Source organism: Pelophylax lessonae (genome assembly GCF_965119305.1).
Source record: "Pelophylax lessonae genome assembly, chromosome: 2".
Lineage (NCBI taxonomy): Eukaryota > Metazoa > Chordata > Amphibia > Anura > Ranidae > Pelophylax > Pelophylax lessonae.
The window spans coordinates 370,504,472-370,529,629 of record NC_138769.1 but is presented as its reverse complement, the minus strand read 5'-3'; the positions used below and the strand labels follow the sequence as shown (position 1 = coordinate 370,529,629).

At 39.9% G+C, this 25,158-nt stretch overlaps 1 protein-coding gene across 1 annotated transcript in view; it reads right to left on the bottom strand.

Moving 5' to 3' along the window:
• LCK (LCK proto-oncogene, Src family tyrosine kinase) overlaps positions 1-25,158 on the bottom strand; it is a 65,899-nt gene that overhangs the window by 14,020 nt on the left and 26,721 nt on the right. Inside the window, exons 4-8 of the mRNA XM_082247371.1 lie at positions 12,653-12,743; positions 11,432-11,530; positions 6,068-6,171; positions 4,219-4,368; positions 1,074-1,226 (exon numbers count right to left, since the gene is read on the bottom strand). Coding sequence (XP_082103497.1) covers positions 1,074-1,226; positions 4,219-4,368; positions 6,068-6,171; positions 11,432-11,530; positions 12,653-12,743 — 597 coding nt within the window. The remainder of the gene's footprint in view (positions 1-1,073; positions 1,227-4,218; positions 4,369-6,067; positions 6,172-11,431; positions 11,531-12,652; positions 12,744-25,158) is intronic.

Here is a 25,158-nt window from a genome sequence, read left to right as displayed (position 1 = left end):
GACAAAAATATTGGGGCATCTGCCTTTACACGCACATGAACTTTAATGGCATCCCAGTCTTAGTTCATAGGTTTCAGTATTGAGTTGGCCCATCTTTTGCAACTATAACAGCTTCAACTCTTCTGGGAAGGCTGTCCACAAGGTTTAGTAGTGTGTCTATGGGAATGTTTGACCATTCTTCCAGAAGCACATTTGTGAAGTTAGGCACTGATGTTAGATGAGAAGGCCTGGCTCTCAGTCTGCACTCTAATTCATCCAAAAGGTGTTTTATCGGGTTGAGGCCAGGACTCTATGCAGGCCAGTCAGGTTCCTTCACCCCAAAATGGCTCATCCATGTCATTCTAGACCTTGCTTTGTTCACTGGTCCATATCATTCGGTGGAAGGGGGATTATGGTGCAGGGTTGTGTTTCAGGGGTTGGACTTGTTCCAACTTGTTCCCTTAGTTCCAGTGAAGGGAACACAAAAGGCGTCATCGTACCAAGACATTTTGGACAATTTCATGCTCCCAACTTTGTGTGAACAGTTTGGGGATGGCCCTTTCCTGTTCCAAATGACTGCGCACCAGTGCACAAAGTAAGGTCCATGAAGACATGGATGAGCGAGTTTGGGGTAGAGGAACTTGACTGACCTGCACAGAGCCCTGACCTCAACCGAATAGAACACCTTTGGGATGAATTAAAGCGGAGTTTGCGAGCCAAGCCTTCTTGTCCAACGTCAGTGCCTGACTTTACAAATGTGCTTCTGGAAGAATGGTCAAACATTACCATAGACACACTCCTTAACCTTGTCTTTACAGTCTTTACAGAAGAATTGAAGCTGGTATAGCTGCAAAGAGTGGCCCAACTCAATATTGAACCCTACAGACTAAGACTGGGATGCCATTAAAGTTCATGTGCCTGTAAGGGCAGGCATCTCAATACTTTTGACAATGTAGTGTGTGTATACATCACAGGAAGTGCTTTTTTCCAAACTCTACATTAATCTCGATAATTAAAAAAATAGATTTATTGAGAATTATAAAAAATACTTCAAATGAACATAAATTAGCTACATTTGAAAAAAATCTACTTACCCATCCACACCTCTCCAAACTGACCCGCGCCTAGTTTTTTTACCAGCTGCAGTCTGTTGCGAGGGATTTCCCATTCATCAGCCCACCAAGGTTTTTGTGGACGTTTAGTTTGACATGGGTCCTTTAGCAATGTACACAGTCCATCCAAGGATCCTAGATAAAACAAAATATTTTACTTCTGCCAAATCAAATCATATAAATGTGTACAGCATGATAAAAGGCCTGTGCTTAGTTCTAAGTGTTTCCTTTTTTTTTTTTTTAGTAAAATGTTAATGTTTTTGGATTAGTTTTATTTTTTAAGTGTATTTATATACTTGTTTTTATTATAATATAATTTAATTTAAATAATATATAAAATAATTAAATATAATATAAATAAATATTATTTATTAATTTTTTTTACTATTTACTATTTATATAAAATCTCTATTTTAGCAATGAAAATTAATCCAGTCTGCATCCATAAACCTGGTGTTGCAGAGCATTATGTTTTTTTGTTTTTTTTAAATGTGAAAGCACAGCAGAAGTTGTTTTCTTTCAGACTACTTTTAACTGAAAGACTCTCTATGAAGCCTTCTAAGCAGAGGAGATGAGGAGGGGCAAACATCACTGCTTGGAATCATTGAACTTTATTTACTAAAGAAGTACAGAATGTTCAAATATTATTTACTATTACTAAACAATCCAATTATGATTTTTACTTGCGAGTGATTGAAGTACATGAAGCTTCACCTTATTTTCTACTTAGTAAATCTCCTTTTCTACTTCACCCAAAATAGGAAGTTCCACTTGATTGCATCCTCACCTTCTCCACTGCCACATTTGGCACTTTTTTGGGGGAAGGGGGGATCAGGTACCTGGTTTTGACAGGTACCCATTCCCACTTTTAGTCAGATGTGCCACGATGATCTGAGCCAGAAGTTCGGCCCCCCTCCTTCCCCCGCAGCCTTCTGGGACACATCCCATATCTCCCATCACCAGAAAAAGGGTTTCTCAATATTATTACGGTCATTAAAAACATATGTGTGTTATTGGGTAGATTTAATCAATAAGTAGTTTAAGTATGCAATTTTTTTTCTTCATTTCTCTTTATTTGTACAACTATTATTTTAATCGTTATGTATGAAATTCTACCTTTTATAGTTAAAAGTTCCCATTTAATTGCTGCTACCATAAAATGGAAAATCACCAGACTTCTAGGTATTCTATATGTTTTAAATAGAAAAGCTTAGTCCAACTTGTTATATTAAAATATTAATTTATCCTATAACAGATTATTTTATAAGATCCATTTCCACTGAAAACTCAGGATAGACAATTCTTGTCCCAGGGTGCCATCTGGTGGCCAATTAAGCTAGTACATATGTAAACACAGAGTTGATAATTAGATTACCCTACCAATCATTGAAGAAGGTTACACCTTCTGGGCCAGGCTTAGTAAGGTTTTATGACAGTATTGTCTGGCCACTGTATAAAAGAGCAAATCAGAAAGGCAGGCACTCATCAGAAAGAGACACACTCATCATCAGCAGACAGACACCTATCATCTTTAGAACACACACCCACCATCTAGAGACCATAACGTTATCAAAAGAACACTCATCTAGATCTGACACCTCACTGAAGCCAGGACACCCAGCTCCATGCTAGATACATGCCATTTTGGGGAAGATCAACTCTACCCATTAGTCGGCAGTCGTTTTAGGAGAGTCAGGCCAAATCGCCATTTTAACAGGTAACTATAGTTTCCTATATTTACTTGAATTTCTGTGTGCAAGTATTTTATAATACCTAATTTGCTACACCATTATATCTCCTAACACCCCAAAATTTGGTCGTTTTAATTTGCCTAATTAGCATAAATTTAGACGAACTTCACCCGGTAATCAGACTGCATCGGTTTCACAGGGGCAACTTAGTCAAATGCAGATTATTATCATCCAAATTTTATAAAAACAAGTTAGGATATCTACAATTGGGGAAATTAAACATTTTGTTTTATCCAACAGATACACAAAGGCTTTAGCAATTTATTGTAAATTTTAGTGTCTGTGTTCACGTATTATTCAAACTGTTAGTGGTGTTTGTAAGAGACTTGTTGTAAAAAATATAAATTTATTTTTGATAATCTGCAGTCTATACTCACAGCGGTCTTGTAGCATTATTTAATTAATTTAGTTATCTTTATAAATTATTTTTGTATTAGAGGCACTGTTGTAAAAGGATTGATTTAGCTGATTAAATTAATCTTTGAGGCATTCCTTGAATACACTGTTCAGCGCTGCAACCAATTTGCTGCAGTGCTGATCGAAGGAAAAATTTACAACAAGCCAGTTCAAGAAAAGTTGATCATTGGTTGATCTCTGGAATGAGAGCTGTCATTGATGGAACGAAATTCGGACGGTTTCTGCTAAACTTGATGAATTTCTATCCATCTATGACCAGTTTTATTCAACCTCTAATGATATTGGATACAGTTCTTCACATACTGCTTATAGTCAAAATTAAATATTTACATACCTTTTTTTATACTTTCCATAGTTAAAAAGGCCTTAAAAGACATTTAAAAAACGTGTTACTTTCTTTGGACCCTTTCACACTGGTATATTGTGTTTTTAGGGCATTACTCGAAATTTCAACAACAATAAAGGCATATTGGGTTTTCAATGCATTTTTGATGCATTTACTGGCCAGTATATTACATTGTTTCGCAACATGTACCTGTGAAGCCTGGACATGTGACCCCAAAAGCACACCCAAAACACAACGCGATGCCTTTTTGGTGCATTTCCATTGATTTCTATAGAAGGGGAAGGTGCATTTTTGGTGTGCTTTTTACAGAGCACACCACAGATGCAGCACGCAAGACTTTTCAAAACACAGCAGAAGCGCAGCACACTGGTGTGAACAGCTATGTAGCATTTAAAGGGGAACACATTTAATGCGCTTTTGTCTTGCTGGAAACATGCGTTTGAGCGTTGCAAAAGCGCACCAATGTGAAAGGGGCCTAAGTGATGAAAATATAAACAAGATATCTACAAAAAGAGACAACAAAAAATATCCCCCTTAAAGAAAGTTAATTTCTGTATTTTTCTGTATTTGAGCATCTTGTACTTTCCCTTACAGTGGGACCAGAAATGCTTACCAGAATAATGTTGCACGAGTTCCCGAAGAGTTTTGAAAGTTATTCTTGGAGAAATGTAGAAACCTCCATTATCCATATTCCGAATCTTGTAATGTTTCACTACTTCTCCTTGAACTTGATCAAGATCCCGCACAGATAAGGAATAGGAACCTGAAGCGAAGTCAGTGATGGTAGTAAAATTAGTGAAGAAATTAGTGTTCCAATACAATCCTTACCAACTTTATGAAGTATGTACCCAGTAAATGGAACTATGGGCAAAATACAAAATGACATAAATGATGTAATCTAGCATTAGCATTAACAAAGCAGCCTTTGTTTTTCTGAGCCGCAGCCCTTGTAAGATAGTTTCATTACATGTTGATGCTGCCAACAAATCTAGTGTTTTACAATTTCCTTTACCAGACCAAGCTGAAAGTTAGAAGGTTGAGACAAACCTTTTAACACTGCTTACAATGGTCATCTTTTATTAATTCATTTAAAGGATATGTCCAGGCAAAACCTAAGCCTGCTCTGTGCCACTATCTAACCCTGTAAAGCAAAAATCACTGTACTTACCTATTCTGCAGCAGATATGGTCCGGTCCCACGCTGAGCTGTCAGCATGGAGGTGGGTGCAGGAGAGGCACTAGACAACGGAAGCACCATAGTAAGTCTATGGGTGACATCACTTCCTATTCATTCCACAGCTGTTGTTGGTCCTCTTCTTCACACAGCTTCCCTCGCTGGAGATGGACCGGATCGGGTGCAGAAAAGGTACGTACAGCGATTTTTGCTTTACAGGGTTAGATCGATTAGGTTTACAATGTGGCACAGAGCAGGTTTGGCGTTAGCTAGGTTTATGCCAAAGAAAAAAAAAAATATTCTGTGACTGCTTAAAAAAGTGTTAGCTGGAGATGACTTGAATTTGTTAGTCTCTAGTCAGTTATGTAAAGTCCATCTAAATCTACTAGTTTATCTAACACTACCCTCTCCATAGGTTGACAATGCTGCTGTCCAAGGGTGGCTAACCTGCTCCTCCGTGGATACAGGGAAGCCACTATGACAGGACGTGTGTTACCATATAAATTCCCAAGCGGGAGCTTAGTTCTAAGGTATGTATTTCATAATGAGCTAGTATGCAATGCATACTAGCTCTTTATGCCTTTGTCTTTCAGGTTTTTATTTATTCTTATTTTTTTAGGGTGTACAACCTCTTTAATGAGTGTCTTCTAACCAACACATTCTATTTTAAATAACAAAAATGCATGTTGATATCCATTTTTGTATATGACTCATTAGGGTTTATTTACAAAAGGCAAATTCACTCTACACTACAAGTGCACTTGGAAGTGCAGTCGTTGTAGATCCAAGGGGGACATGCAAGGGAAAAAAAAAAAACAGCATTTCTGCTTGCGAATAATTGAGTGATAGAAATCAGCAGAGTTTTCCCTCATTTCAGATCTTCCCCTTAGATCTACAGAGACTGCACTTCCAAGTGCACTTGCAGCGCACTTGTAGTGAACAGTGGATTTGCCTTTAGTAAATAAATCCCAGTATCTGGTAAACTGTTAAAGTGTTATAGCAAATTAATTACAAGAAGTAAAAGTACCCCCAGGGCTTGTCATTATTATAGTGAAAAGAAGCTACTTTCAGAGACTGAGAAAGAAAGAGTTGCCATTTTTTATTATCTTTGCAAGTGATGGGTCCATGTAAAACAAGCAATGGGTGGTGCAGGGCTTTACAATGGAGCTTTAACAAGAACCTTGAGTTGTCAGAAGGGGATAATCACTGCGTTAGTGGGTGCCAATGTTTCTCTTTTCTATGAAGACATCTATATCTGGGTTCTTTCATCAGTTTGTGGACAAAAATACCTTGGCTGGTCTCACTCTCTCTTATTAGAAATGATCCTTGCTGATTTCCTGGAGCTAAAAGCTGACGCTCTGCATCCTTCCGTCCAAGGTTCTTGAAGAACCAGCTGAAAAAAAATGAACAGGCTGAATCACATCTTTAGAATCATGATTGCGTATAATACGTTGTTGATATCAGAGGGGATACTAAAGATTATATTTATAAAGCAATGAAAGTGACATTAACCAATCATTAGCTGAAGGTGTATCTCCCTGGTGCATGTGTTTCATATTACAGTGATTGGTTCATCTGCAGTGAATGTCAAATTCACTTTTTTATAATATTCCACTTTCTTTAATAATGCAGTGCTAGTCAACACATTTAAACCAAAATGAACCCTCCTAACTTATTACTGTAATGCAGTCATACTGCACATACAATAATGAATATGTCTCCTGTATATTTTCTGTTATCTGCTACAGCAAAGGTTTAAAAATAAAATCTGTGCTGCCAGCACATAGCAAAGCCTAACCACATAGCTATCACACACCCTGTGGTCCATTACACCACACTGAACACTGCTTTGATCAACATTGGTCTGACATATCCCACTGCACACTATCAACATTGCTCTACCTAACAGAGCTGTTGATTAGTGTTCAATGGAATGTGTAAAAAGCTTGGCTGCCGTTACACTCCTAGTGCTGCCAGCACAGGATTTTTGGGGGCTTGTTCACACCAGCAGGTGTGTTATACCACAGCCACTGGTGCACACAGTGATTGGAGCAATGCTGATACACTGTATTGACACACTGTTTACTCTTTTTTTTTTTCAACTTTATTGAAATGTCACAAATTTCATCTATCTTTATGCACCGCAGCCCATAGCAATGCAGTGTAGTACGTCACAACACGCTGCCCTTTCAAAAGAAATTAAAAAAAAAAAGGTCTGTGGGAAAAAAACTGTTGCAGTTAGCAACAACTAGCAAATATGTCATGTGAAAAAAAAGCCTGGTATAACTGTAGCGCATGTGGACAGAGATAGGATTTAAAGACAATGCAGGACAGGACATCCACAGTATTTAGATCCAACAAAGGATGGAGAAAGTAAATGGCCCTTCCCTTCCCAAGATACAGTGAGGTTTATTTACTAAAGGCAAATCCACTCTGCACTTGGAAGTGCAACCTGGAAGTGCAGTCACTGTAGATCTGAGGGGGACATGCAAGGCAAATAAAATCAGCAGAGCTTCCCCATTTAAGATCTTCCTCTCAGATCTACAGCGACTGCACTTCCAAGTTCACTTGCAGTGCACTTATAGTGCAGAGTGGATTTGCCTTTAGTAAATCAACCCCACAGTGTTTTGCCACCTACATGATTTTCACTAAGGGTTTACATCTACTTTAAGAGACTTGCTAGGGCCTAGTCAAAAGAATTGTAGTTACTATTGCAAATTTTCAAATTTTTTCACGGAATCCACAAATTGGAACCTCATTCCTATTTGTAAGAGGTTTACGTTAAAGGACAACTTTAGTGTTAGTACAGTTAAACTTTATTTCATCCATCCACCCCCCTGAGTTCAGTCTACTTGGTAAAATAAGTACCTTCCTCCCTGTGCCAGCGACCCTGTCTGGTGCCATGCAGCCTTTATAACCAAAACACTTCTGCTGGATTTTCTTACTGTATCCAGTGGAGTATACAACAAGAAAAATAAAGGTACCAAACTGGTCACCCTTGCACTGGAATAAATGCAAAACCAATTTTATTGGAAAAGACTGACTGGCAAACACATTACAGTCACTAAAAATCTACAGCAGACCGATGGAAGACCTGTGGCACCAGATGCTGCAGAAGAAACCACATTTACTCTCACTAACACTTAAAGGGCCCCGACCACACCACCCTGCACTTCATTCACAGGTTCCCCCCAGACATCCTTATGATTTGCAAATGCATGAAATCATTCATGAATGATCAGTTTAAATTGCACAAATTGTGTACATGGCTTTATGGATGCAGGACAGTTCAACCTAATGGTCATCACAGGTTGGACCCTGCACTTCACCCTGCGCTTCACCGCCTTCTCTGACCACTTCTGTGTACACTTCCGGACTCCGGGACATCATGTGACAGAGATGTGATACGATAGCCAGTGCGGAAGCGGTGACAGTGAGTTCCCTTGTATGCTATGCAGACCCGCGGATGGGTCATGGAAGAGCACACCGGACTTATCATCCACAATCTGTGACAGACTTATACGGATCAGGAGTGGGCGGGTAAGAAGAAATTTAAGCCCAGCTGGCCATTTCTTGATCGACTGTGTCCTGACTGCAATGTTTGCTACCCTAACCCCACGGAGACCATCACCTGTCTATACCGACCTGTGCAGGGACGGCCTTAGGACTTCACTGTCCAGAAGCTTACCGCAATATCAGGCGACTGTCCCTATTGACACTTTATTGCACTTTTGAGGGGGAGAGATCTAATTTTGGACTGTATGCTGCCATTATTTTGACAACATGTTTGATACATGCAAATGTTTACCCTCCCCTTCCTTTATCAATCCTAAGAAGGTGTAAGGACACTGTTCACTGCCAGTTCACGGCTCCAAGGGATGTGTTATACTGGATATACACCTTGAATTGTTGTTCGTAATTAACTTGTTTCCAGTTATTTCCATTCCCCTTGAAAAGAAAAATGCCCGGGAGTTCCTAGATTTACACAGTCAGAAAATATCAAGGGCCATTTGGTTAATCTGTCCTGCATCTATAAAGCCATGTACACAATTTGTGCAATTTAAACTGAACATTCATGAATGATTTTGTGCATTTGCAAATCATAAGGATGTCTGGGGGAAGCTGTGAATGAAGTGCAGGGTGGTGTGGTCGGGGCCCTTTATGTGTGAGTGAGAGTGAATATGGTTTCTTCTACAGCATCTGGTGCCACAGGTCTTCCATTGGTCTGCTGTAGATTTTTAGTGACTGTAATGTGTTAGCCAGTCTATATTTTCAATAAAATTGGTTTTGCATTTATTCCAGTGTTGAGCCTTTATTGCAACACCTTGTAAGGGTGACTAGTTTGGTACCTTTGTTTTTCTTGTTTTGTCCTATAGTGAATTGTTGCTTAGGCTCCCCGGTCGGCACTTGACCGTATGGTGTATACATAACCAGGAAGTAACATTCCCCATCTACAAGGGTTGAATGGTCTGTTTGGATCCTTTAAAACGGTTTTATGTTTTGATGTGACTATCCAGTGGAGTATAGCTTATCCATAGGAATCGATGGGGCCCTGACACATATGGCCAGTATCAAGATGATTCTTTGATGTAAGTTTTGTTTCAAAGGGCTGTGCAGCACCGAGCATGGCCACTCAGTGAAGATAAATGAAATGGGAAGATTTATAAGTATTTTAAAAGTTTGGCTGCACCCTGGAGTGGGGAGATTAATAAGGGGCAACTGTGTTAAAAGTGCAGCTGTCCTTCAAAGGCTATATACATTTTTTAAATATTTATAAAATATATATATTTATATATAAATATATATATAAATATTTAAGTTTTGGGTAGAGTTTGAATAGGGTTAAAACCCCTGACACTTTTTTGATCTCTATGTACCAATGGACATGTTTTCCTTTACTTTCTGTCCCAGAGATATAACGGGAAGCTAGAAAGTGTGCCAAAGTGAGGAGAATTCCCCTTTCAGAGAGTTTTCCACAGAATAGGTGTCAGCTGTGGAAGATTTTCCTTTATCTTTCCTTCTAGTGATAACTTAAAATTTTGGCTTTTCACTCATTTTTTTTTCTTGGTGACAATGGTCACCAGTACAAATAAAGTGGCAAACCTTCCCAGCAGGGGACATAAACAACAATAAAAGTTTTAAGACAGAAACTAAAGGCCCATGGGACTTTAAAGAGACACACAATGGATATTAACCACTTATGCCCCGGAAGATTTTACCCCCTTCCTGACCAGGCCCTATTTTGCAATTCGGCACTGCGTGACTTTAACGGACAATTGCGCGGACGTACGACGCTGTACCTAAACGAATTTGACGTCCTCTTTTTCCCACAAATAGAGCTTTCTTTTGGTGGTATTTGATCACCTGTGCGATTTTTTGATCATGCGCTATAAACAAAAAAAAGCGTCAATTTTGCAAAAATAACAATATTTTTCACATTTTTTTATATGAAATTCCCCCCAAAAAATGTAAAAATCTAAATTTTTTAACATTTTTGGCCAATTTGTTTTCTGCTATATATGTTTGGTAAAAAAAAATCACAATAAGCGTATTTTGATTGGTTTGCGCAAAAGTTATCGGGTTTACTTACTAAGGGAAAGATTTTTGTAATTTTTGTTGTTTTTTTTTTTTTTTAAACGAGTTATGGCGGCGATCTGCGATTTTTTTCGCGGGACTGCGACATTGCGGCGGACAAATCGGACCCTTGACTGACATTTTTGACACTTTTGGGGGTACCAGTGACATTACTACAGTAATCAGTGCTATACAAATGCACTGTTACTGTAAAAATGACACTGGCAGGGAAGGGGTTAACTTTATTGGGGAAGGAGGAGTTAAGTGTGTCCCTAGGGGCGTGTTTCTAACTGTGCAGGGATGTGGCTTTACATGTAACAGCAGAGATCAACGGTCCTACATAGCAGGACCGTTAGATCTCTGCTGTTACACAGGGAAGAATGACAGGCGGCTTTGTTTACATTAGCCACCTGCCTTTCTCCCTTCACGGCGGACAATCGCGACTGACCGGCGGACATCGGGTCCGCCGGTCACACACGCGGACTTGTTAGGGAACGAGCCGGGACTGGAGCGCGCCTCCGGGGGCGCGCGCGCCCGCTATTGGCTCACAGGCTAGTGACGTACCCATACGTCACTTTGCCTGGCCGGGGCTGACCGCCGCAGAATATGTATTTGCGGCGGTCGGCAAGCGGTTAAAAATACAGTAATTTATTACATAAAAAAACACATACAAAAATACATAGAGAAAAAAATAAAATCTACAATATCATTAGAGATCATTAATAAAAAGTAATATAAATACATGCAAATAGTCACTTCATATATTTCTGACATTCCAATACTATGTCATTGATCAATCTGTGCTGTATGGATCTCAACGCGTTTCGCAAATTCAATAGTTCGATTCATCAGGAGAAACATAAAAATTCTAACCCTTTCCAACTAGGTTTTTCTTTGAGATGCAATTTAATAATTCTAAGTATTAAAACAATTAGGTAAAATGAAGTGGTTCTTATCTGTTTGTCATATAGGGTAAGATAATGCATTTTTTTGCAGTTTGGAAACTGTTCATTAGTGCAAAGGATAAAAATGTCAGTGCAGTTTAACTTTTTGTTTCAGGCACCCCCCTAAACACTTACGGCTCTGAGGCGATTCCGCTTACAGCTGCCACAAAGTTGAATGGTATCAGTCCCTCCTCTCCTGTGCATAGTGACCTGGCTTTCCACCATTCACCAATTCTACAAGGCAAAATAAGATGACATTTGTGAAATACAACAACACAGTTTACCAGAATATACACATTGGTAGATTATGGGTAATATATTATATATATATATATATATATATATATATATATATATATATATATATATATATATATATATATATATATTTGCGTGTGTTCATATTTAGGGTATCTACATCTGGAACCTAGTAACATCCATTATTCATAGGCTATATACTTTTATAACCTACAGTACTTGCTGTTATTATAGTCTAAGCCTTCACAACTGCCCTGGATCGCTGATTTCTGCTTGGCTTTTTTTAGATGCTATGGACTCTTTGTTAATTGAATTGTTTCAATTGAAGTCTATGGGGCCAAAAACACTTGTTCTGCCAAAAAGACGTTTTTTTGAGCTTCAGGCATTTTGCGTCAACTAACAGAATGCTCAGATGTGAACAGGGGTTATTGCTACCAGATTCCTAAATGTTAGGGTCAGCATAAACATTCTGTTAAGGTGTTGGGTCAGGGCATGTGGTGGTCTTATACTTTTTTTAATTGTTTGTGATTTAAAAAACAAAATCCCCGTCTGCTAAAACTGAAAATCCTTGTCCTGGATTTTATTGTATAATGCATGTACAGTATGTTGCTAAACTACAATCTTAGCATATACATTACAATGCAGAGTATATTTGCTCATGTGGGACTTCAACAATGCTGTAGAGTGAATGTGAGAATCCATCTACTGGCAATCAATTTTTTTTAGCCACTTTAAAAAAAAAGGCTTAATGACTGAAATTTTATGGTTATAATTATTTTGTTTTTATTCCAACTTTTACTGTAGTGGATTTACATATAGCTAAATGTAAAGTAGCATGAAATTACCACCCCATGGCAGCACCATTGAAAGTAAGTTTAGTTTTTTATGTAAGCACTGAACAAGTGAGTATGCAATCAAGGGAATACATCAACATTTAGGTGAGGGTTAGTGTTAGGAATACAAAAAAAAAACAAAAGCTATGTGATGGGGATTTGGCATAACATGCTGCACTGATAACTAGTGATGCGCTGACAGCTAAACTATCATAAACATGAGGGTCTTATGACTTGTCTTTATGTACTGTTGAGTCACACTCACGATTCCAGAACCTGCAACTTGTCTCCAGTCTTAAAGCCAAGGTCACCAGTATGAACAGGTTCATAGTCATACAAAGCCACCACCTGGTTATCTGTAGAACACAAACACAAATTCATACAGCAAAAGGTCAAAATAATTATTGCACCATTTTTTAATGTACCATAAATAACAGCTGTCGCTTCAATTCTATAATTTCTATAAATTCTTTTTTTTTTTTAGATTTTTTATGAATTTTACACAGAGAAAAGGAAAAAAAACAAAACATACCACCACGATTAAATATGGAAGGAAGCATAAAGAATAAAGAGTAAAAAAAAATGGTTACATACAGAACATGATAGGCGATAAATACCATGCAAGAGTAACAATGAATCCTATTGATAGGTACAACATGGATAGGTAAGACATTGAGTATAAAGAAACAAAAGCCCCCAAAAAAAAAAAAAAGAATCCTTGTCCCTATGATCAACTTGTTGACAAGGGAGAAGCCGCAGCAGAAATATAAAAAAGATGTGTGTGTGTGTGTGTGGGGGGGGGGTTTAGTACATCAGCTGTGGTGTAGGCTTCCCAGTAGCCATATTTAAAATCTTTGAAATCTGTGGTCAACGTTTGATAAAAGAACATATTTTACCCATTGAATCCAAATTATTTTAAATTTAGACATAATATTGTTTTGTTTGCTGTTCTCTATTTTATTAATGCAATAGTCCATGTAATACGACCTTTTACCTCATTACAGAGAGGGTGATTTCCATGCCTTACCAATGCTTTTCTTAACGGCAGAGGTGAAAATATGAGTCAAACACTTCCAAATATTCTGATTGTGCTTGTATACCTGTGATCTAATTTTTACATCATTACATTTTTGAATAAATTTAACACTAATTGTCTTTATTTTCTTTCTTCTGGTTTATATATTGAGATTTAACCAGATTTTTTTTTAGGGATTTTTCGCACAATATATAAATATGTGGCTGTTAATGTTTTTAAGGTACTTTCTTTTCCAGCCGAACTTACTTGGGCTATTGCTTTAGGTTATTTTTTTTTTTCAAAAGTTCTTTGGCTATTGTTTTAGGCTACTTTCTCTTCTGGCCAAAAATTCTTAGACTATTTACTCTTAGGACTAAATTATCTTAAGCCTGGTAGACACAAACAGTTTTTTTTCCAGCCCCAACCCCAGCGGGTTGAATGGAAAAAAATGGGAGCTCCAGTCGGAACCACTGTACTAACAATCCGACATTAGTACAGCGATCTCCCTTGCTGAGCTGTTGTGTTCTGACAGGGGGATGGCCCCCTGTCAGCCCCCTGCCAAAACACTCCGATTACACAGGGCAACTTGCCCTGCCATGCCCTGCCCTGCAAAAGACAACTTAAATATCAGAAAAAACTGTAAAATGATGCACATTTTAAAAACATTTGCAAGGGTATTATTTGTGACTTTTGTACAAAAATCGATACATTTACTTTTTATTTTTTTCTGTTTTTTATAAACAGATCTTAAGGTCACTATGTATTTTCCATATTATCACTAAAATATGTAACATACTTGTTAGGCATCACAACGAGCATGCTTTGGCAAAGTACGACTTTATTTTGACCGAAGTAACCCTGTGGATAACAGTTGCCTATTCTGCCTTGTTAGTACAGATGTCACTTATCTTAACTAAAACCATGTAGACCCTAAGCTGGTCATACATGGATCAAAATTCTGCTGGTTCAGCAGGGACCAGATGAGATTCGATCCATGGATGGGCAGGCTGATTGTACCCAAGTTGTTCCATCAATCGACTTGGGTACATCCAGCTTGTTAAATTTTTCTACATACTATTACTGCTATTGACTAAAGCTGCTGGCAGTAACCATTCTGTTGGCTGGGTAGGCTCCCCAAACCCCCAGCTGACAGAATACAAATCATTGCAGGAGACATTCCCTCATCAACACTGAATGTGTTGATGGAGCAATCGAGTGAAGTTCTTTCCTTCCACACGTGGTGGAAGGAACAAAAATCAAATAATCTATGGCCTGACTTAAGCTGGATATACACTATACAATCCTCTTTAGATTTTTTCCTTTAGATTTACCAAAACCATATATAATGCGGTCAAACCTAAACACTTTCAAGTTTTATGCAATCAGGCAGGAAGGTAAATCTGAAGGAAATCAAACAACAAACGTTGCGTAGTGTTTATCCAGCTCTACGCTTACTTTTATCTATCCTGAAATGACAGATCAGCTTTGAACTACTTTGCTGTAAACATAAACAGGCTTGCTGTTTTTTTATCCCTTTTTTAAACCACAAACTGAGTGATTTCCTCCAAAACTCTATCCCTTTTTTTTAATAGAAATGTTGCTAGTTAAAGATGATTGAACTTTGTAAAATTTTCTCAAACTAACCAAATCCGACTCCATAGTTTCCTTTCCTTATTTAATTATTTATTTTTGAAGGAAAAAACACCATTCAGTGAAAAACATTTTACATTATTGGTAGTAGAATAAATGGTAGCTTGTATACAACTACATAGTTAACTAGACAGCTACAGTGGGGGGGGGCATGCTCCAGGTACCTCAGTAAAACATGAGAAGAAAATAGTTTTTCCTTAGTAATTTTGATCAGAACTAAGTCTGAAGTGGGGCAAATGATGAAAGGAGGGGAAAGAGCAGGAGGAAACAAAATAAGGGGGAAAGAAAAAGAGTTTTATGGAAAATGTTATTGTGTTACCATAGTGTATAAGATGTTCAGTCTGGATATCAAGATTGGGCAGCTAGTGATGATCTGTACTTTTGTGAGCTTCTGAAATCTATCCAATAGAACCCGGTGACATGGAATTCATAATGTTGTTTTCATAATTACGGCCTAAGCTCTACCATCTAGCATAATGTAATTCATTTTTCCAAACCAAAAGCCGACTGATGACAAAGTAAATTGCTTCCAAAGCTGAGGTATACCAGCTATGACTGTGCTCACTAGTTTAAATGGCTAGTGTATTTTGCATTTTTTTTTCTTTTTCAGAAATGATGGAGACCATGTAGGCAGCAAGATCATTTCACAATTTGCTATCTATTGAGATCTGCAAGTTTTGTGGCTTTTTCAACCTGAACACACAACTACTGAGGAAATGGGCATAAGTGGAGCTAGACAGACAGAAGGCCTGACTCACAGTCTCTGCTCTAATTCTTCCCAAAGGTGTTCTATCAGGTTGAGGTCAGGACTCTGTGCAGGCCAGTCAAGTTCCTTCACCCCAAACTCACTCATCCATGTCTTTATGGACCTTGCTTTGTGCACTGATCTAAATCATTTGGTGGAGGAACAAATATGGTGTGAGGTTGCTTTTCAGGGGTTGGGCTTGGCCCCTTAGTTCCAGTGAAGGGAACTCTTATGGCATCAGCAGAGCAAGGCATTTGGACAATTTCATGCTCGCAAATTTGTGGGAACAGTTTGGGGATGGCCCCTTTCTGTTCCAACATGACTGTGCACCAGTGCACAAACAAGATCCATAAAGACATGCATGAGCAAGTTTGGGGTGGAGGAACTTGACTGGCCTCAATCTGACAAAACACCTTTGGGATGAATTATAGCGGAGACTGCGAGCCAGGCCTTCTCATTCACATCAGTTTCTGACCTCACAAATGCGCTTCTGAAAGAATAGTCAAACATTCCCATAGACACTCCTAAAACCTTGTGGACAGCCTTCCCAGAAGAGTTTAAGCTACAAGGATGGGCCAACTGAATATTGAATCCTACAGACTAAGACTGAGATGCCACTGGGCTTGGGAGCAATAAGAACACTGTAGTGGATAAAATATTTGAACATAAGCAATTGGATTGTTCCTGCTATAGGGGTTGTGCTAAGGCATTTCAAAAATATCCTGCATGTAAAATATTCCTAGCATACCGTATTTATCTCCCATCTCTCCAGTTGTTGTCAATTTTGACAAGCATTGTAAGCCCCAATGCGAATGAAAATGCTAGTAAAATGCCCATAAACAATTTGAAAATGGTCAAAACTTTGTATGTGTAAGGCCTCACGCACACTGGACATTATAAAAATGGCAGCAGCATTAGCTGTAGAATGAGTTTTGCATTTATTTTGCAGTAGCGTTTTTTAGCGTTTTTCAACTTTATTTAGCTGTAGCGTTTTTTTTTTTGTTTTTTTTAGCAAAACTGTACTCCCACAAAAGCTTATGGCTCAAAAACATTTTTATCAGGATTAGAGCGTTTTACAGCTGAAAAAGTCCTCTTAAAACCTGCTAGTTCTGGTTTTTTTTCCAGCCAGAACACGCCTATGCACACATAGGCTGTAATCAGCAGTTTTTAAAAACGCTGAAAAATGCCTTAAAACATCTAAAAAAGGGAAAACAACTTGGCTATTCTGAGCCATAAGCTTTTGTGGGAGTATGGTTTTGCTAAAAAAAGCTGGAAAAAAAACGGTGAAAATTGCTACTGCAAAAAAGCTGAAAAACTTCTTCTACAGCTACAGCTTTCTACTGATGTTGTCCAGTCTGCATGAGGCCTAATTCCAGCCAAAGTTTGTAGTTTGTTATAGGTGGTTTAGTTGGGACTTCTTATAGACTTGTTTACCCTTTGAGGAGATTTTTCTTTAAGATTTTGAATACTTTTTATGCCCCCATTAAGGAGATTTCCAATCCTTTAGGGCTCTTTCACATGGAGCAGCTTCGTTCAGCACAGGATCCGTGAACAGATCTGAGGTAAACAAGATGGATGTCAGTTTTTTTACATTCGTGCCCATTCAGTTTGTGTCTGCATTTACACAACGGACATGGGTGGACCTGTGATAGCTCTATGGGCACCCAGATATAAGCGGATTTGTGTCCACTTACATCAGGCTACCTTTGATCCTTTATCAAAGGTAGCCTCAGAAGTAGATGGGTGTAAACAGACATCAGATGTGAAAGGGCCCTTACTGTTCTGTCTAAACCCCACTATTTGGACAGGAAGTGTAGGGAAATCTTCCTCATTGGGACACTTACAGCAGTGAAATCCCGTTGGGGTTCTAAACCTTCCTCACTCTAATAGAAAATGTATCTTTAGTATTTTCTTATGGATTTCACCTTATTTCCTGTTTTGTCTGACACCTAGTCAAATATGGAAAAATTGAAGAGATTTCCCTAGGCATTCTGTTCTGTCTGACCCCTATCAAATCTGGGAACATAAACCAAGTCTCACACAATGGGGGCACAGTAAGCAATAAAACACTTCTACCATCTATCAAAGTTGGCAGGTGTTTGGCTTTAAATGCTGGTATATGCCTTGCTTTGTCAAGTAGTGTGAGCAGGCCCTTATTTGTTGTTATACAACAGAAAGGAATGGAGAAGCCTGCTCTCAAATTATAGATTCCAATACAGTATATTGTAGATTATGCCTCTGTATCCATTTTCCTATAGATGGGAGTAGAACTACACAACACAGAGATAACCTTAATGCAGGGTTCAACTTCCATATACATTTCTAAATGTATGCGACTTAGACCTCTCTTTTATTATAAATTTAGAAATGCATTTAATAGTTGTAATTTGCTAGATAATAGGGCTGAGTGTTGAGGAGTGTTTCACATTGCATTATGCATTAGAAAACTAGTGCAAAAAAAATACAGGATGAGAAATGTTTGGTTTGGTATTTGAACTCCAGCGGTTGTCATGAGAACAAGCTATTCTTGGGTCTTCTATTACAAATGATAAAATATAAGGATAGTATAAATCAGATGAAGAAACATGCCTAAACAGCACAGTTTCCTTGCTAATGTAGCACAACCTCTAAGGAGCCGCAAGTAAACTGGGATTCCCACCCCTGCACAGCCAGGCACACTGAATTTTCACAGGTACTTTTGAGACAAAAAACAGTTTGTGACTTTGTTTTTGTTATTTATTGAGGGTAATAACTTGGATAGGGATAGGTGGTTATGGGATGCCCATTTCACTTCAACAACAACTTCATGGACAACTCTTCCCAAATACAGTCTATATATACAGCTCCATTTATTCCTCCAGCACTTACTTGCTTGCAGAACCCAGCTGAAACACTGTTAATATCTGACAGTCACTCATTACAGACCCACATTACAGGCAGGAACCAAAGGCCCCTTAATTGTGTAGCAGAATTTCAGTGTCCAGCTTGCATCACTCCTGTGGCTACATTGATATTTATGTATTCTGCAGGCTGTTTTTTTTTTTAACAGCAGAGGACTAGAAGTCCCTCTCATTGATATTTTCCTGCTGATGGACTGGGAAAGAGCTGTATATTGATTATGGAAAAAAGTATTTAGAACTTTAAAAAAAAAAATAAATAAATACAGTGCCATCATTCATACACATAAAGAGAAGGGATGTGTGTTCAGTATCACTTTAACTGCTTGCCAACCGGTTCCCTTGAAGAGTATGATGGCAGAGCGGCTCTCCTGCACTGGATCACATATCTAGTACGTGATCCAGCACTTCTGGGTAGACTGTCACAGTACAAACCTATCAGCGGGTGCTGCCCAACGATTGACCACTGTCACCCACTGAGCGGCAAAGAAGATGACAGAACAGAGCTCTGTGAATGTAAACAGTACAGAGTTCTGTCCTGTCAGTGTAGGATGTGCCAATTTTTGTTTCCATGCAAAGCAGGGTAAAATAAATCAGCACATCTCTTAGTACAAACAGCACACAGTGAAGGCACACAAGCATTGTTAGGCACATACTGTATTTAACCCCTTGATGGCCCTAGATGTTAACCCCTTCCCAGCCCGTGTCATTAGTACAGCGACAGTGTATATTTTTAGCACTAATCATTGTATTGGTGTCACTGGTTCCCACAAAATGTCAGAAGTGTCAGTTAATGTGAAATGGCCTATATACAATCAAGGGAGGGAACCCTGCGCTAAATGTTGAAAGATGATGATAAATTGGTAATAAATATTAGCAGCTAAAATACTGGACCTATGGAAATCCAAACAGAGATATGTATCAAAATAGTGTAGCGCTAATAACAACTAAAATAGTAGATATATAACGTTGATCATGGGTGCAGGGAAGAAAAACAAGACCAAAAAAAGAAAGTCCATAAAAATCATGAATCTCAAAAATGGATCTTAGATGGAGAGTAATAATCCAAAAAGAGGTTGAGTCCCAAGGTTTGGTGAGCAGGAGGAAGACACCCGTGATAGGTAAATGAGAGATGGCTGCTTACCAGAGGAAGTGGGCCCCCAACTTAATGGACAGGACACAAAGGCTATGGAAATAAACCACTCGAAATAAACTCTTTCCTCAACACACATAAGGATATGGACCGCTAGTAACCAATCTTGACATCCAAAGGTACAACACAATGCAGCAGTAAAGCTCATATACAGCTCCGGTATTAAGTGTCAACCATATAGGGAGGAAGATAAAGAGAGACCATAGCGTAATCCAGCATTTACAGTCAAACAAGTTTATTAAAGGTTCCACTTACATCATAGTAGATATGTACAGGCAAACAGCATAAAATCGCGGCATCCCGCAGAAGTGAAGTGAGCCGGCGTCTAAAGGGGCGTGACGGGCATGGTGTCCGGCATGGTGTCCGGGGGCCCACTTCCTCTGGTAAGCAGCCATCTCTCATTTACCTATCACGGGTGTCTTCCTCCTGCTCACCAAACCTTGGGACTCAACCTCTTTTTGGATTATTACTCTCCATCTAAGATCCATTTTTGAGATTCACGATTTTTATGGACTTTCTTTTTTTGGTCTTGTTTTTCTTCACTGCACCCATGACCAACGTTATATATTTACTATTTTAGTTGTTATTAGCGATACACTATTTTGATACATATAATGTGAAATGGCCCACTATACTATCACAGTCCCACTATTAGTCGCTGATCACTGCAATTACTAGTATAAAAAAAAAAATAAAATTCCAGTTATCATACTATAGTTTGAATGTCACAGGGTTGGAATGCGTTTTGAGGAAGACGCATCCCTTTCAGCAGCCTAAAGCCATGGCAGGCTGATGAAGTCAATATGTTTTCTTTGAAAAGCATTCCAAACCTGTGACAACATACCCAAAAGATGCAGAACCTAGCACGCCATCATGATTCTCCTGCTGTCAATGCTTGCGGTGATGTTTGAGCCTAAATAATGGATTTTTAAATACAGACTTACCTGTAAAATCCATTTCTTGAAGTACATCATGGGACACAGAGCCCTAAATCATAACATATGGGTTTATTTAGCCACCTATAGTTGAAGGACACTGGAAACCAATCAGAAAGGATGTCCCCCTATATAACCCCTCCCACACAGGAAGTACCTCAGTTATGTAGCAAGCAATAAAGATCCAATAGAAGAGGGGAGGGAGCTCTGTGTCCCGTGTTGTACTTCAAGAAATGGATTTTACTGGTAAGTGTATTTAAAAAGAAAAAACTATTCTCTTCGTACATCAAAGGACACAGAGCCATAAATCATAACATATGGGATGTCCCAATGCATCTGAGGGGAGGGGGACACCAAAAAATACCGCCATCTGATCACCAAAAGGATCACACCGCTGCCTGCAGAACACTGCGGCCAAATGCAGATTCCACCGGAGACCTAACATCCACTTGATAGAAACGAGTGAACGTGTGCACCGACGACCAGGTCAGGGCCCTGCAAATCTGAGCCATAGAAAGCTTGATGGCGATGTGCCCAAGAGGCACCTACTCCTCTGTTAGAATGTACCCTTACAGGAAAGGGTGGAACCTGTCCTACTAAATCATATGCCTGGGTAATAACCTGGCGAATCCAAAGAGAAATCGTAGACTTAGATGCTGCCAGCCCTTTCTTGGGCCCTTCTGGCAGCACAAACAAGCTCTCAGTCTTATGAATCCGAGCTGATTCCTCCAAGTAAAACTTAAGTGCACATATTACATCAAGGGAATGCAATAACCTTTCCTCCTCTGAGAGAGGATCTGGAAAAAAGGAAGGTAGTACAATGTCCTGATTCAAATGAAAGGCGAACACCACCTTGGGCAAAAAACCTGGGTGTGGATGTAGAATCACCCTATCTAGATGGAAAATCAAGAATGGCTCTTTACAAGAAAGAGCTGCAGGTTTTGATGCCCCTCTGGCTGAAGTTATCGCAATCAAAAAGACCAATTTTCTGGTCAAAAGAACCACGGGAACTTGCCCCAGAGGTTTAAAAGGCTGTTTTTGCAAAACAGCCAGCACCAAATTTAAGTCCCAAGGACACAATGGTGGCTTCACAGGTGGAAGCAAATGCAATATTCCCCTGACGAACATCTGGACTAACGAATAGGAAGCAATCAGTTTCTGGAAAAAAAACGATAAAGCTGAAATCTGCCTTTTAATAGTGCTCAAGGCTAATTTCATATCTACCCCTGCTTGCAGGAAAGTTAGAATTCTCCCGATGATAAATTTTTCGGGGATGCCATTTCCTGATTTTACACCAGGCAATGTAGGATTTCCAGACCCTGTAATAAATATTTCTAGAGACTAGTTTCCTAGCGTTTATCAGCGTATGAACTGCAGGGCCAGATACATACCGCTCCTTCAAGATTAAGGCCTCAATAGCCAAGCCTTCAAATTTAGAGACTGTACAGCATGGTGGAATATCGGGCCTTGAGAGAGTAGGTCCGGACGCAGTGGAAGAACCCAAGGCCTCGTCACTGCCAATCCTCGTTTGGATTTGTGCATACCAAATTCTCCCCGGCCATGCTGGAGCTACCAGAATTACTGGTTTCCCCTCTAGCTGGAGCCTGCGCAACAGCCTTGATATCAGCTGCACCAGAGGAAAGGCATAAATCAGGGAATACTCCTCCCAAGGAGTCACCAAAGCATCCACTCCAACTGCGTGTGGATCTCTGGTCCTGGACACAAATCTTTTCAACTTGTTGTTGAACCTGGATGCCAACAGATCTATGTCTGGGACCCCCCAGCGTAGGAGAAGTCGTTTGAAAAGTCTCGGGATGTAAGGACCATTCCCCTGGAAACATCAGTTGCAGGCTCAAAAAATCTGCCTGCCAGTTCTCTATTCCTGGAATGAACCCTGCTGCCAGGCATGGCACAAACTTCTCTGCCCAGGACAGATGATATCCACCTCTTTCTGAGCTGACAGACTCCTTGTGCCTCCTTGATGGTTGACATAAGCCACAGCCGTGGCACTGTCAGATTGCGCCCTGACAGGGTGACCCAGAAGTCTGGGCATCCAGTATTTTGCGAAGCCTGACTGACAGCTCGGATTTCCAGAATGTTGATGGGGAGACTGTTCTCTACCCAAGACCATTTCCTATGGACAGTGGCTTCTTCCAGAACCGCTCCCAAGCCGGAGAGACTGGCACCTGTAGTCACCACTTTCCAGGTCACTGGAAGAAAGGATTTCCCCTTCTTCAGATTTCTGGTCAACAACCACCAATTCAGACTCTGACGTACTCTTGGTACCAGAGACATGGACCAGTTCAGAGACTGAACCCTTCCGGTCCATGCAGACAGAATGTTATTCTGCAAGGGTCTGGCATGGAATTGAACATAGGGAATAGCCTCGAACGTGGACACCATCATCCGCAGTAACATCATGCAAAAACGTATAGAAGGATATCTCAGCCTTACTACAGACCGATCCCTCAGAATATCTTTGCCTGTACCGTGTCCACAAGAAGACCCAGGTATACCAGACGCAGTACTTAGATTCGCAGGACTTAAATTCGGCTTAGAGCTGATGCTGATCGATCTATTAGTAATAGATCGTCCAGATATCCTATTACAGATATCCCTCGGGACCTTAGAACAGCCAATACTGGAGCTAGGATCTTTGTGAACACTCTTGGGGCTGTGGCTAACCATAAGGGCAGGGCCCAAAACTGAAAATGATGGTTTCCTATCGCAAAACGTAGAAACCTTTGTTGGGCCTGGAAAATTAGCACATGAACATATGCATCCTTGTTGTCTATGGATGCTAGAAATTCCTTTCCCTGCAGGGAGTCTATGACTGAACGAAATGCGGAAAGTACGATTGTTCAGAAACCAGTTTAAAGCTTTGAGAGCCAGAATAGGTCTCACGTCCCCCCTTGGTTTGGGGATTATGAACAGGTTTGAGTAGAAATTGTTGAACCTTTTGTTCTCTGGAACCTCTGTTATAACCTTTTGAGCCCTCAGCTGGTCCAATGCCAGAAAGAGAGACCTTCTTTTTAGGGGATCTGTCCGTATACTTGCCTACAAACCGGGGATACAGAAACACCGGGAACACCCCAAATTCCAGCTTGTACCCCTGTGAAACGGTGGAGACAACCCTTTTGTCTTGAATCAACTCCACTCAAACCCCTGAGAACTGCAGCAGCCTTCCCAAACCCAAGTGAGTGGGGGCGCCCCTTCACAGAGTGGGCTTAGAGGAAGACTTGGCTGATCTCTGGCCCAGGGCTTTTTCTGACCCTGCCCAGAAGGCTTGGTTTTGGATCCAGGTGGTTGAGGCCGTTGCCACTGTCTTGAATTAGAAGCACTGGTAGTATGAGTGCTAGAGATCTTAAAAGAAGGACGTCTGCTCTTCCTTTTTACAGGTAGTAACGTACTCTTCCCCCCGAGATCTTTTGGATATACTTATCCATCACCAAAAAGGGAAGCTAGCCAGTAACCTTTTACATGGTAATTCCGCAGACCAACTCTTTAACCAAAGTATTCTGCGCATATACAATGTCATCAGAGCAAATCATGACATTTGCCTTATGGAGTCCGTAATAGCATCCACTGCGAAACACAAAGTGCGAGGTAAATCTGACAGATCTTCCACAGACTCTCCTTGAGAAGGAACTGTCTTGGACACTCGCTTCATACGGTCTTTTAACGACTGACAAACTCCTATGGCCGGTACTGCTGGCTGTATCGCAGATCCTGCAACTGCAAAGGAGGCTTTCAATAAAGACTCCAACTTATTATCAGCTGTATCTTTAAAAACCTTTGTATTATCCAAAGGGCAAGTTAAACTCTTATTAACTGAAGAAATGGCAGCATCCACAGTGGGAATCTTCCATTTCTTAGTAAACTTTTCCTCCATAGGATAAAATAATAAAAACCTTTTAGGAGGAACAAAAATCCTATCAGGATGGACCCAATCATTATACATTTCTTGCTCCAAGAGCGGATGTATGGGAAATGTCTGAGGACTCTGAGGAGGGCGCAATGAGCCTAAAGAGTAAAAAGAGATTTCAACCATCTCTAAGGGAGGAAACTTGTATCCAAACTGGACCATTTCAATAATAGAACTGAATAAACAATCTCTGAGTTTGAGAGGCTGATAGAAACTCCTCTGACCCTGACTCCCCGGTAGTGGAAACCTCAGCTTGACCTTCCATAGGATCAGCTACATCTTCCACATCCTCTGCTCAATCCTGAACTGGGTCAGGAGGTGGCTCAGGTGAGGAGGATCTATCCTGTTTCTTCCCTCCTCGTGATACTGCAATCATGCCAGCAATCCTACCCTAAGGCTGGCTAATGCGATGCCAAATCGTCCTTAGTGACCTAGGCTACTGCAGGAGTAC